Here is a 13,991-nt window from a genome sequence, read left to right as displayed (position 1 = left end):
GCGACGTAAAGAGAAACGTGTAGTAAAGGCGTAGAATGGAACTGGAGTTAATCGTATTAGACAGCAGTTAGGTACAATATACACAAGCTGCAGTACGTTATTGAAACAACGCGTCGTGTGTTCAGTGATGCGAGTTGGTATCGGCGTCGCGCTCATGCGAATATCAATGATATTCGAGCGAGGAGCGCAGCCAATCGCAGGCAGCTCGAGAAGAGCGCGAGCGAGCAATGCGTCGTCTTATAGTCTTTGTGAAAGGCGTCGGGGATCGTCTTTCGTTGTGTCACGCGTGTCACGCCGTTGACTCGATCCTGCCCCTGCTGCACTGAAAATATCGAATGACACTCGAGAACAAATAACGTTTCATCCAATCTCCATCCTTCTCCTTCAAACACACACACCCACGATAGAAAACCACCTGTGACTCTCCTCTACTATTATTCTTCCTTTTATTTCTAGAAAAAATTGAAAAACCTATAGTCTCTTCTTCCATAATTAGAAATTCAGTCATTTTTATTAGATATTATTTTTACCTACGATAATATAAGTTATTTTTTTCTTAGGACTTTATTCTCTTTCTGGAATCAGCGTATTCATCGATTTTCTTCGAGAGACAATTTGATCTATATTGTTGAAAATGTATAGTAATAATAAAAAGTCGTTGATTTTAACGTATTTAGTAGTAATGGTTAGAGTGTAATTTATTTTGATAATCAGTGGCAAATTATCTTGAAGGAATGTATAATTTATGACGACGAAGAGTGGATTCGGTTTGAAAGCGCATCCTGGGAGGTTCGTGGCAGGGGATGAAGAAGAAATCGGGCGATCAGCATATTTGGCCAAGGATAGGAGATCGCTGAGAAAATTCTCCCATTCGTTTAATCTAGTGCACGATCTCTGAAAATGGCCTCGCGTCGCAACTCGCATGCATCCCCAAAGCTCCCGTGAAATCCTACACCTACTCCCAGAGCCAGCCAGCCGCCACCACCACACCACCACTCTTATTGATCCCACCCGATCGACCAGTGTTTACTCGCGAAACTTTCTAACGCAAACCCATTAAATTTTACCTCCGTCCAACTGCGGCTCATGGTCTACCCCTATTCGAGTGATCTATAAAAACGATCGAGACTCTATATTGACAAACTCTAAATCGAACCATGAATTTTATTGCGATTAAAAATTCCTCTCGTTCAGTGCTAATTTAAATCTAAGCAATTATCTTCCTTATCTCTACGTGCATCTCTCTCTTGTATTAATATAAAAATGCAATCTCTGCGGTTTTTACCGTTAATATTCAGAGCAATCCTTTCGGGAAATATCTGTACGATTTTGGAAAATTTAAACGACAGTCGGTATAAATAGACGAGAGCGAAATGAGAATGTAATAACGGTAACTATTTTTAAGTTTTGGATAGATCGATTAAATCCAGTCGAGAAATTCATTTCCTACCGCCGAGATTTTAATAGAGTCATGCACTATGTATGTATATATATATATATATAAATAGTGAGTGAAGCAACTTCCGAAAAGCTGATTTTTCCAACGGTTCTTCGACCCCAATTGCTATCCCCCCTGCTCAGATATTTATGCTCCTGGAAAATTGCATTTTCACGAGGAGAAGCGTCTGGTGCGCGACTCAGACGAATCATGACCTTGAGAAGATGTGACTTTAAATGGAGAGATTACAGATTATTTTATTAATTACTATGCAGAGACGAGGCAACAGAGCGTTGCAGAGGGGTCTCAAAAACCATCCATGTTTATTGTACTTGTGGTGGAGGGTGGAGTTTGATCGTACTCTCCATAGAACCCACTTGTTTTGACCTTCGACCCTCGATGCACCTGCGGCAGTATACCTGACCCACGAAAGAAAGAAGGAAAAACCTCGACACTGGACTCTCCAACAGATTTTATCTTCAAGCTTTTAACCAAAATTCACTTTCACTCCTCGCTCTATCGCTTACACGTTGTAGCGCGCGAGTTAAAAAATTATTTTCCAATTTGCACGAGATTCCAGAAAAAAAAAACCCCCCTCTAAACAATAAGAAGAAGTATTGGTTTCTGGGTGTTTATAAAAGTCCAACTTTTTATAGGAATTACGGTAGCTATATTTGTTTGTGTTTGTATTATTGTTATAGAAAAAAAAAAAACACAAAAAAAATGTATCGGTAAATATGATTTTTGTGATGATCGATGATTGGACTGATATTCTTGTCACGTATCTGACGAGGGCGAAGCGAGGGTGTCTCGAGTTTAGCGCGCGGTTCCCTTCTCCTCGTAAATTCCTATCGATATATAGGATCTTTTGTCAGAGAGCGCAAGGTACGTCGTAACGAGACACGCGTGGGCGTAGCATAAAGCGAGGAGCCGCGCGCTTGCTTGCTTCATTTCACTCTGGCTCGAGAGAGCTACCTGCCAAATTAACACGCGTGCCTCTTGACAAATATGTCACGCCCCCTCCACCCATCGTAACCCCTATGAAAATTAAACGAGCCATCGATCAATATTTTTATCAACGCCCCATGCAGCAATAAAAAAGCCCTCCCACCACAGATCCCTTTACTCCTCGAGATAATTCATTTCCAACTCGTTAAAGAAACCGTAAAATGAAGAAGCGCTCACAATAATGTTGCACACTGAAATTATATACAGTAGCTCGGATCGTTACGTTTTAATATACTTTTAAACTCGTTGGACGTGAATGCAACTTGCAAGTCCGGGAACAACCCCCTTCCCCTCTATTCTAGTAAAACTCTCCAATCTGGAGCGCGCTACTTCTCCCAAAGATTTTTCCATGCGAACGCAGAGTCAATTTGATAGGATTTAAGCGATGCTCCAGCTTCCGACGATCCGATATATATATATATGTATGTGGAGAGGCAGAAAAAATCCATCTTTCTCGTTTTCTCTCCAAACATGATATTTCTGCGACGATACATCGATGCGTTGAATGGGAAAACGCTTTCTGGGTATAATGATATCGAAGGTAGGGAAAGGGAAGGGAAGGGACAGCAAACGCGATACTCTTTATTAGCAAACGCAACTTTTTCCCAGGAACGAGCATTCGATTTTCCACAGCAAAATTTCTCTCCCTTTTCCCTACATAGTTATACACGCGTATAAAACTTGCGTGACTTTTATTACTGTATATTTTAATAGGATTTTTTTTATTAAGAGAATATTATTGTAGAGGAAATATGTAATATTTTCAGGGCGAGGTTCTTCAGTGTCTATAGAGCTGGAATGTAAAAATTAATTTCTTTTCCAAGTTGTATGAAGTATCTAAATTATCTTGTATAAAGATTTTCTTATGCACTTTTCTCTCTTTTTGCGAATAAAGTAGAGATAAAAGTGTCTCTCACTCTGTATATGATCGACAGTCTAGAAGATTCTTTTCTTATGCTTACCAAGTCCAAGATGAGAAATCGACTCGATAATTGGAAAAGTGTGAAAAAGAATTGGGTAAAGTCTTCGTTAAAGGGTCATCATTACTAGATAGGATATATATATATATATATGGACTTGGAATGAAACCAATGAAACCTTTGTTACTCATTGGTCGAGAATACTAGCAGCAATTTGGCTTTAGCTAGAAGCTAATCGCTTCTTCCGAGCCTCTTCAGCAGCATCTTCAGCATCTTCATTTTCCATCCCAGGGAGACTGATCGGAGTCTCGATTCAAGCCTAAATTTGCCTTGGTCGTCGAAACTTTTTTCTCCTTCGAAAGAGGAGACTCGTTAAAAATGTCCAATTAAAATGGCAAAAATATAACACGCGTATACAGTGCGTAAACCAACGGAGAAAATAGTCCATTGGAAAAGCTGCATATATCTCATTAACTCTTTAGAGGCTCCTGATGGCTGCAACTTTTAGATATAGCCTCCTATGCTAATAATATATCTATATTTCATCGAATGAAATTAACATATTTTTACAAGATAACTTCAATTGTTAATCAAATATAATCTTGTTGAAATTACCAAAATAACAACATTAACAATATTATATGATCTATATCGTAACTGTAGAATGGCAAAATTACATAAATGTTGAAATATTTATGAAAAAATTCAGCCCATCGAGAATCAACTCGTGTCCGAATCAAGCCAGACTTTTATTATAATTAAAATTGTCCTGATAATAAAAAAAAAAAAAAAAAAAAAATAGTAATTAAAAAGCTAGCGCTTGTTCGTATATATAGAAGCTTCCGTGAGAGTATAAAAAGAAATTTGTAGTGAATTATAAAGCACGGAGTTAGTTTTGTCCCCACCGTGCGTTGTTGGCTCTTATCGCTCGAGATGTTAAATTTACTCGTGAATTTCAGATAACCGAGTTACAATCTTGTTATCGAAAACAAGAGAGTATCGATCAGGCCACGGGACTGATATATAGAGGCTGCTGCCGATTCTGAATACGAAATGCAGCGAGCAGACTGGGAATACTCCCTCTTGGACGTTTCCATGCAGTAATCCATGGGAAAACTTGATAAAGTTTTGTGCGCGAGAAAAATTCTCCCAATCGATCTGCAACGTTCATCGAATAATAATCGAAACTCTCTCCACTATATATATATACGATTATTTTATTCCATTACTTTTTTTTTAACAATTTTATATACATTCTACACTCAACACACTCATTTCCTTTTTACACGCTATTTAGAAATATCTCAAAAGTATTTTTCTCCGTTGCTTCTTTTGGTATAAATAAATCTTAAATTAGAATCGAGATAATCAGAGCAATTCCGTTAGTAAAGAAACACTAAATAGAATTTCATACAGTGGGAAAAAAACTCGTTAGATTCAAAAGGAACTTTTTATTCTGTTATAATTGCCAATTAAGTGTAAACTTGAAGTTTTAATAAATAACTATAATTAAATTAAAGGAAAATTTATATGAATCGAGCAATGTTAATCCTTTTAATTAAATTTCATCGATATCAAGAGCAAATATCTGTTTAAAGCGGTACACTAATAGCTGTTTAACAAAAAAGTGTGTATTTTGGTTAAAGAATTTTTTATTCTCTATACGTGGGTGCACACGTGTAGTCTTTTCACGTTACACACCCACACACACATACATGCGCTCAATCGGCAGCGCAGCTCGCGTTGCAAACAAGGACCTCCTGTGACGGATCAATATTGCACGGATAGATGAAATCTTGAAACGTGCGTCAGTATTCTACCACATTTCACATTAATTTCCACATGATCGGTAAATCACCTGCAGTTGAAGCTTCGAAATAATTCCAAACGTCACAAAGAAGAACAACGACGCAAATACTTTAAATAAATTTATTGTTTCGCCATGAGATCTTTAGAATAATCGATCTTCTTTGCGTATAAAAAAAAAATAAGGAAAAGGAGTTTATATTTTTCCCCGAGAATCGTGCAATTTTCCGAGGATGAAAAATCTGATCCAGTGAGGAAAATTGCGTGGTTACTGTCGTTCGGAAGTACCTCCAATCTCTCAATGGCTTTGTCATTATTAGCGATAATTGCGAACGAAACGATCAAACGAAGAAATTCAGAGAGGTGGAAAAAAGAAGGGGGGGGGGGGGGAAGAAAGTGGGAGGAGAGAGGTTCTGCATGGAAAATGAACTCGACTCGGAAAGGATGTGTAATTTTTGTCGAGCGGTGCTTGATTGTCACTTGGGCAAATTTGCATGGAAATCTTGAAAGTTCCGGAAGGACTGACTACGGGAACCTTGACACGAATCACAGTAAAACGTGTACTCTGCGTGCTACATACTCAGCCAGCATTTCCTTACGCTTAATCGCCGCGCCGCGCAGCGCAGCGCAGTGCGATTAGAAGGATTTCAGAGAATAACTTTCAGCCAAGATTTTTCCTGCAAAAATAATCCTAAAATAAAAATTAATTACGGTATATACAGAGAGAAAGAAGCTTTTCACAAAGGGAGCAGAGAACTGACACAAGTTGGTTGAAATATTGAAATATTGAAAAATCACAGCTTTATTCGCTCCAACAATTTTCTGCTTTTCATCATTGATCCTTTAAACCAACCGTGAAAAGGTTTCCAATAAATTATTAATTTACGATGCAACAATAGGAATGCTCGTGCGGAAAAGCGAAAATAATTGGCTTTTCGATATCGCTAAAATACACACACACACACTCATGTATATATAGTTGACGGAGAGAGAGAGAGAGAGAGAGAAAAGGGTGTAATAATTTCTTTAGCGGTGAGTCGAGAATAAAATATTTGCTCGATATCGAAGAGAGAAGAGAGAGAAAGAGGAGAGGAGATACTTCCGCTCAATTATTCTCTACATAATTCCCACGTGATCAGCTGGCTCGTCAATTTTTCACACAAAGTACGATATTCTATTCTTTCTTTTATCCTTCGCGCGCGCGCGCGCGTCGATGACTTGACAAGACCGCGTCGATAATAATGCGAAGGAAGGTGAAATTCGCCAAAGAAAGAGCAGCGCACGGCACGATCGTTCTCGGAATTAGCCCAATTAATATAGCAAAGAAAGATTTCTTCGTGGAAAGTGGCGGGCGCGTATGCGTGTGTAATTTAAAGGGTGGGATTGAAATTACAAATTGCAAGGATCGTTTGATTTATACGAGCGTGGTTGCATCGCGCGGCTAAAAAGAAAGAGCAAAGTGGAGCACGTGAGGCCTGAATTAGCATGTTTTTGTCGCGATAAGACTGGCGTGGGGTGGAATTGGAGGTGTTAGCAAATGGGGGGGGTTCACCGAGTCACGGAGGGTCTACCTACCACGAGCTCCGCGCCGCTATAGTTCAAGGTCTCTCAAGGCTCGCCCGCACATGCGATCTCGGAATGCACACGGCCGGGGGATTTCGCAAAACGCACTCTCCCGTCTCTTCTTCGACCCTTTAATCCCCTGCAAATTAGAGTTTTCAACACGCGTGAAAAAGCTCGCCGGTAAACAGAATGACCGACTTGAATAGTGTATGCCGTATGGTAAAAAACTGCTCGACTCTCGAGACACTCGCCTCCTCTCCGCTTCTTCTCCCAACACTCTTTCCTCTTAGGCTCTTTCACATTTGCTCTCGGGCTTCCACGTACTGTTTACTATATTTTCATTCCGAGATCGACCAAGCGCGATGTTTATCCATTTTTTCGTTGACCTATAACGCAATTTCGTATTTACAGCAGCTTTGGCATAAAATTCTTGGATGTATAAGCACGCTGCCAATTTATGTTATCGAATAATGTATATATTTTCGGTGATACACTTGTAATCGTGACGTCACAGGCGATTTTTCAAAAAGTCTCATTCGTAGAATTGAATTTTTCGAGACGAGCTCGCGCGGCGGTAGAGAAATTGATATAGGAAAAGAATATATCTAACGTGGAAAATGAGAGTTTTCTCCTTGAACGACGCACGTATATATCTGCATGGCAGGTATACGCACAAAGGAAGCAGCTGTTGCGACTTTGGCCAAGGTTGAAAAATGAATTTCCGCCGATCATTGGCACATTCATACTCCGCGACCGCCGCCGCTCAGCACTAAACACTTTGTTTAACGCTTCGCGATGCGAGATCCTCGCGACTGATTCGAGAGAGAAACGCAACCGACGCGCCGCGCCGCGCCGCGCTGAGAGCGATAAATTTGCCCATTTGCGTCAATTTCGATTCGATCGATCGATCCTACAGCGAGCGCAATGATAAATAATAATGCTGATGATCAACGAGGGACTCGGAGAGAGAGAGAGAGGGCGCGCCGATTAGAAACAGTCGAAAAAAAGACTTTCTAATGGTATATATTATTTGCATAAACGGCTTGCAAGTTCACGCACGCGCCTTAAATTTTTGCAAGGTCTCTCTCGTGCACGGCCACAGAGCGATATGTTAAAGCCGTACACACGCTCGATTCGCAAAACGCCCCGCGCGATATGCGACGAATCTCGCGCGTTTCACCGTTAATTCGCATCCTTTTGCGCGAAAAACTGCAGTGAAAATCTAGCAAACGCGTAGTTTTACCGCAGCGATTGCTTTCTCCTCGAGGCGAGAATTTGGACATGGGTCAGTTGGTTGGCCGTAACGCGCAGCATAGTATACATATATAGAGTGCGAACCATGGAATTACGTAAATTAATTCCTACACGCGCCAAAGTCGCAGCTTGTCTCGTATATAGCAGAGCTGTGCACCTGGATATTATGTAACGGAATCGAACTGTGTAATCGGTAACTTTGCTCATCGCACGGTTTAGCAGTTGAAAAAGAAACCAACTGTCAATGTGATGCACTAGGTTGTAATAATAACGATGACTAATACGCGTATATATTATTGCTTTCCACTATATCCATGTCCGCATATGCTTTCTGGCTTTAATATCGTCTGCAAGGTTCTCCCCCCTAACCGCGTTGACCAGCGCGTATCAACTGGAGAAAGGAACATCGTTATGTTTCTAAATAAATGCAGCTTAATCTACGAAATGACTTTTGATGCATCGAAATGTTTACTTTTCTGCTCGCTTCTGGCGTCCCCCTATAGCGATACACGCGCGCGCGGAGAGGAATGAGGCTGCAATTTAGCGCCATGTCATGTATCGGGTTCTTTTTCGAAGGCGAAATTGAAAAGGTAGCGAGTATAAGAAATGTGATTCGTTCGAGACTCAGCGAAATGAGTGCGCTTTAAACGAGTGAATGGCGCACAGCTGGGACACGTCGGATATTTATTTAAGCGCGGAGAAGAGTCTTATCGCTTTTATACGAATCATCTTTTTTATCGGGATCTGTCACGCGGCTAGATATCCACGGATACGAGTATCGCGTCGATTTTTCCTCGACGGTATGGCTGGTATACGATGTCGAGTGGAAAAAGCAACGGAATTTCTGTTACGTAAAACGATCCGCGGAATTCGACGTGTCTCTTACGTTCTAATGGAAAGAATCGGAGGGGTGGGGGGGGGGGGGGGGGGGGGGGGGGAAGCTGAATTTCAAAACGCTGGACCACCGATTGCAAAGGCATTCGATTTTCAGACAAAGCGAGGCAGCAACGTGTAAACATCCCTGCCCAGCCTTCTTTTCTTCCCGTGGCCTCGACTTCTCAGAGAAACTCTCGATCAATCTAGTCGAGCAGTCAGTCTTTGCTCGAAAAAATTTCACGAGTCACCGTCTCGCCACGAGAGATCTAGAATAATTGCCAAACAATAGACTACGCGTAGTCGATCAAGTGTCACTGTCAAACTGCGCTCTTCGATGAAAAACCGAGCAGGAGTATTCCAATGACAATTGACACTTGTCATTTTTGCACGAAAGGGGGGGGGGGGATCGTAATAACGCGGTAGAGACGACTCGAATGCGGAATCAGTCTCAAAAGTCGAATAAATTGGGCAATACGCACCTCTACGATTGAACGGTCGAACCCTGACGGCAACCTTTATTTTATCCGTGGCCATGATTTACACCGGTGACGCGCACTTTTTTCTCCAAATCACAAATTACTGAATAATATAATAAGCACTATTTCGTCATTCACACGATCATCACTGCGCTAGATTATTTTCAACCCATTTCGCGGCGCTTTCATCTTTCAAACGGCACTACGTCTCACCCAGCTCATGACACACTTCGCCATATTGGCTAGAGCTAAAGCCCGTCCGTCCGTCGATCCGCGGTCGCAATTGCATAGCTGTCCACCAGACGATCAGCCCCTATCGAGTGAACCTACTTACCGGAGTTACCACCAGGAGCGCTTCTCTCGATCCCCCATTGTTTTCTTACCCCCGATCTAACCTAGAACCTCGCTACAATTATACAAGACATTCTAAGCCCTTTAAAATATCCCTTTACTTTCGACGATTGCTGATTAGCTCTGACGACACGATAAACTCATTACAAAGCTTTCGGAATTGGACATTATCAATGATGACGGTGAAATAATCAGGTTTCTTTTTCATGTCTTTAAGAACGGTACCCCCACACACACACACCATACGTTTTATCATTGGTCAAACGCCAAGCCAATGAAATAATTCCGGATATGGATATGACGTCGAAGCTCTTTAATACACACTAAACTATGGCTGCGTTCGTTTATGTACTGCCAGTACTGAAAACCTATATTTTACGTGACATAAATTGTAGAATTTTAGTACTCGCAGTTAATAAACGAACGCAGTCTATGTAATCTATCCGTCAGATGGCGCCATCGTCGAAAGATACGAAAATATTGAGAATATTCTTCGCCAATTTCTAAATATTTTTTATATTTTTGACAATAAAGAGAGTTTCGTTAATTCAATAATTAGATTAAAAGCAGAGAGGAAACCAATTAATTACAAAGAAACTAATATCTCTAATTAATTAGAAGAGTAAATCCAGAGGAATTCCATAAGAGGAAATAGAAAAAGTTAATTAACGGTTGAAACTTTGTATATTATGCTAAAAATGATATGTAAATTAATAGGCTCCTTACGTCATCGTTCTTTATTATCGGTAATTTTCTTTTTAAGATTAATTGATAATAATGATCACTTTCTTATTTAATAATTTAGGAGGTTATCTTACCATGACGTGAAATTGGCGGGTAATACGTTCACCTAGCTAGATCAAGGAATGTCAAGGATCTCGTACAGGAATAAATTGACTTGGCGTAAATAACAATGATCGTTAAATACAGCAAAATTTTACACTGCTCGTCAGAGCATCCTTCGTACCCTGCAACAAACTTATTAAATTCTGATTTTAATTCCCCATGGCAATGTGCTAAAAAGGGGGATCAGATAGCAGTTGTGATTATTCAGTTAGTCGAGCCTTCTTCTATTATTGGTGTTGATATTGGAAATTACCAGTCGAGTGTTGTTATTGTGTCAGCATCTACGGATAGAGAACCTGATAATTGGATGACAGTTGTTAACCATAAATTTCTAACGGAACACGAATCTGATAGTGTTCTATTTAGACGAAAATCACAGGTAGAACTGTTCAACAAGGACCAATTAGATCCTATGATTTTGAAAGTAAAGTTTGACCGTATTAAAGTAACCTGCTTGCAAACTGAAAATATGTTTGTGTTATTCGGCCTGAGATTTATTACGCTAAGGACCGAAGTGGATGTTGATCTGGGTATTGATATATTTGGCAAATTTAAATTGAAAGATACACAGAAAGTACCTAAAACGACATTTGAAGAATTAAGAGAAAAGATGATTAAGGAATCCAAAGAAAAGGTAAAAAATTATAGAAATAATTTGCTATCGCAAGCAAAGGAAGCAAGTATGAGTAAATTCAAGATGAAACAAGAAGAAGATCATCCCCCCAAAAAAAGGCCATGTTTGGAAGCATTAGTGAGATCTAATGATGTTTCTGAATCAAGTAACCATGGTAAGGTTACTCCAAAAGATGAAGCTAATAGCGATGAGCAAAGATGTACGCAATGCTCTGAAATCAGTTCTGAAAAGCTATGTAAAACATGTATAGAGAAGAATTTACCTTCGACGAGCACACCGATAACTACTGGGAAGAGAAGTCCACGTTTGGAAGCATTAGTGAAACATAATGATGCTCCTGAAGTAAGCAACCATAGTAAGGACTCTTCAAAAAATCAAAGTAAAAGTGACGAGCAAAGATGCACTCAATGTTCTAAAATCAGTTCTGAAAAGCTGTGTAAAACATGTATACAGAATAATTTGCCTTCAGTAAGTACGACAATAGCTTCTCCAAAAAAAATCAAAATGGTTGGCATGTCTGAAGTGCCATTTAAAAAACTTTTTCGGGGTATATCATTTGCCCTCAGTGGATATGTAAATCCTGAAAGGGATAACCTAAGAAGAAAAGCATTGGACATGGGTGCAGAGTATATAGCAAACCCAAATACCACTAACCAAAGATGTACACATTTAATATGTGCATATAAAAAAACTCCCAAGATCCAGCTGCTTAAAGGGCATTGCAAAATTGTCAAACATACATTCATTGAAGACTGTTTTGTAAAAAAAATCAGGTATAATGTTTTGCTAATTATTCGAGAAACATGAATCTATTGTAATGTCTTTCATCCACAGATATCCTTGGAGACGATATGCTTTATTTGAAGAAGACAGAGATCAGCCTGAGAGCGAGGAAGAGACTGTTGCTGCGCTAGATCAAAGTGTATTCGATGCTGACACTGATTCAGACACTGACAAAGAATAATTTTAACCGTATATTATACATTTGAGCAATTTACAATTTTTATCATGTGTGATATTATATGTGTATATAATTTGTTATTTCATTAAAAAAACCACATGTACATGCTAGGCAAGTACTAAACAAACACTTATTTTTCTGATAATTAGTAGCTGTATTAGTACAAGAAAAATAGCCCAAAAGTGGTAAATATTCCCAATAGATATTGCTGCTAATATGCATATGTTTACATTGGTATTTGGTATACATTCTCATTGCATTGTCGAATTGTTTGTACTTAATAGAAATAACTTATACCGAATTAATTTAAAGTTGCCCGCGCGATTGTTTCATAAGAAAAAAAAAACAATATCGCCAAAAAACAATGGAAAATTAAGTTAATTTGTAAGACATAGTTTAGGAATAAAAATTATATTTTTGGAAATTCTAAATTTTTAAATAATACTTCTTGGCTGTAACGCGTAAATTATCGTTTCGATATATAATTCAGTTTATAATATGGCGTCTGCCGGAAACTGATCTGTCATTTCTAAGTTTGAGATGGATACCAATAATTCGAGTAATACGTTTGGATTTCAGCTTTTGAGTAGACTTTACGACAGCGATGTTGTAAAAAAAGAAGATGTTATAATATTATTTATACATTGGTATTTGATCAAACAAAATTTCAAATGTATCGGGCTTGGAGATTCGGTAAGTTAGAGAGTCGTTCTTGGTATTATTTGCAAACGTATTGTAATACTGAATGATATATAATATAATATAATACAACAGAGAAATATATAAAAAAAGTTATTTTGCATGACAAATGATTTTATCTTAATATCATAAACATAACCTAAAATATTCTGTACATTTTGAAAATTTGTTTTCCGTTCTCATTCCAAGAAAACCTTCAATAATGCGGAATCAGGCTCAGAACTATTACCTGAAAATTGGAACAAAAGCCCAAATTATGCACTGCGGTATGTGCACAATGGGAAGCTTTATATTTTGCATGGGCTAAGATCAGACGAAGATCTACTTATAAATTTATTGGTAAGATTCCTCACTACAACCAGAAACAAGTTTGTAGAAACTATAAAATATATTGCTTTTGTATCTTAGAGAGCTGAGGATCATAATTTAGCTACTGTGCAGTTTCCTATTGCAACGACCGTTAATGAATTGCATGGTCCATTGGAATCATTGATGCCTTCGCATCAAGAGGTTGTGTACAAAATTAGAAATGATTTGCTAGAACCAGTGGTTACCAGTAATGCAGTAGATGCATCAACTCAAACTAGCACGAGCAGTGAGAGAGGATCATTGAGGCAGGATGATTCCAATCCATTAAGGGTACCTCCTAGGAGGCCAGCTAGACAGCCTCCTCCTTTTCGGTAATCAATGCATCGATTCCTTGATAAAAATATATAAAAATCCCTTTGAAATATTTAACATCAAACAAATGCCTTTAACAAAACAGAGTACTGGAATCGATGCAACATTTAAAAGTACCTTAAAATAACAAATTAATGCCTTTACAGAGTTCCCATGATTATAACGATGTAGATCTTAGTCCTTGGAATTTTCGTAATTTTTGAATTCTTTGGATAATGCATTATTTCATTTTAGCAGGTTATTAATTCACTGAGCTTTCTTCACCAAAGGCTTGAGCTAAAGGTCTGTTATATTTTTACCATTATAGAGATCCGTTTGACGTAGGAAGATCGGATTTGGATCCATTTGCAAATGTTGGGGGTGGAATGCTTTTTGACCCGTTCTCGTCTGGTTTGAATCCTCTACGGCCACACCCTGGAAATCCAGACCGTAGTTTAGGAATGCCAGGGAGATTGCCACAGTAAGCTATAGTAGAGTG

General features: G+C 39.0%; 3 protein-coding genes across 9 annotated transcripts in view; 2 read left to right on the top strand and 1 right to left on the bottom strand.

Annotated features, from left to right (window-relative positions):
- The window catches only part of Khc-73 (Kinesin heavy chain 73), a 60,936-nt gene extending 51,208 nt beyond the window's left edge, over window positions 1–9,728 (bottom strand). For 4 of the 5 annotated variants that reach the window (XM_066744899.1, XM_066744902.1, XM_066744901.1 and 1 more), the window contains exon 1: window positions 9,345–9,728. In XM_066744899.1, the coding sequence (XP_066600996.1) occupies window positions 9,345–9,399 (55 nt within the window). In that variant the 5' untranslated portion in view covers window positions 9,400–9,728. The remainder of the gene's footprint in view (window positions 1–9,344) is intronic. The other variant, XM_066744904.1, reaches the window with a different exon arrangement.
- A 435-nt stretch (window positions 9,729–10,163) lies between these two features.
- On the top strand, window positions 10,164–12,151 carry LOC136784425 (DNA repair protein XRCC1-like). 3 transcript variants are annotated; one of them, XM_066745060.1, is made up of 3 exons: window positions 10,164–10,352; window positions 10,498–11,945; window positions 12,007–12,151. In XM_066745060.1, exons 2-3 carry the CDS (start codon window positions 10,606–10,608, stop codon window positions 12,134–12,136), a joined length of 1,470 nt encoding a protein of 489 aa, XP_066601157.1. In that variant the 5' UTR covers window positions 10,164–10,352; window positions 10,498–10,605; the 3' UTR covers window positions 12,137–12,151. The 3 variants fall into 3 exon arrangements, with proteins under 3 accessions (XP_066601157.1, XP_066601156.1, XP_066601158.1); XM_066745059.1 differs by having other exon boundaries at window positions 10,164–10,438; XM_066745061.1 differs by lacking the exon at window positions 10,164–10,352 and having other exon boundaries at window positions 10,453–11,945.
- Window positions 12,152–12,529: 378 nt separating this feature from the next.
- Window positions 12,530–13,991, top strand: part of LOC136784427 (proteasome inhibitor PI31 subunit-like) — a 5,078-nt gene continuing 3,616 nt past the window's right edge. The window contains exons 1-4 of the mRNA XM_066745062.1: window positions 12,530–12,826; window positions 13,022–13,171; window positions 13,241–13,512; window positions 13,821–13,973. Of these exons, the coding sequence (XP_066601159.1) occupies window positions 12,674–12,826; window positions 13,022–13,171; window positions 13,241–13,512; window positions 13,821–13,973 (728 nt within the window). The 5' untranslated portion in view covers window positions 12,530–12,673. The remainder of the gene's footprint in view (window positions 12,827–13,021; window positions 13,172–13,240; window positions 13,513–13,820; window positions 13,974–13,991) is intronic.

This window comes from Prorops nasuta, unplaced genomic scaffold (assembly GCF_024137725.1).
Source record: "Prorops nasuta isolate Cenicafe-Biocafe unplaced genomic scaffold, Cenicafe_Pnas_1.2 PNAS00053, whole genome shotgun sequence".
NCBI classification, from domain to species: Eukaryota; Metazoa; Arthropoda; class Insecta; order Hymenoptera; family Bethylidae; genus Prorops; species Prorops nasuta.
This window is presented reverse-complemented; position numbering and strand designations above follow the sequence as displayed.

Bases quoted from the DNA above. Each gene is read 5' to 3' on its own strand.
- LOC136784425 (XM_066745060.1), top strand. From the start codon at position 10,606: ATGATCGTTAAATACAGCAAAATTTTACACTGCTCGTCAGAGCATCCT. The intron at 11,946-12,006 runs GTATAATGTTTT...TTTCATCCACAG, and splicing joins TGTTTTGTAAAAAAAATCAG to ATATCCTTGGAGACGATATG.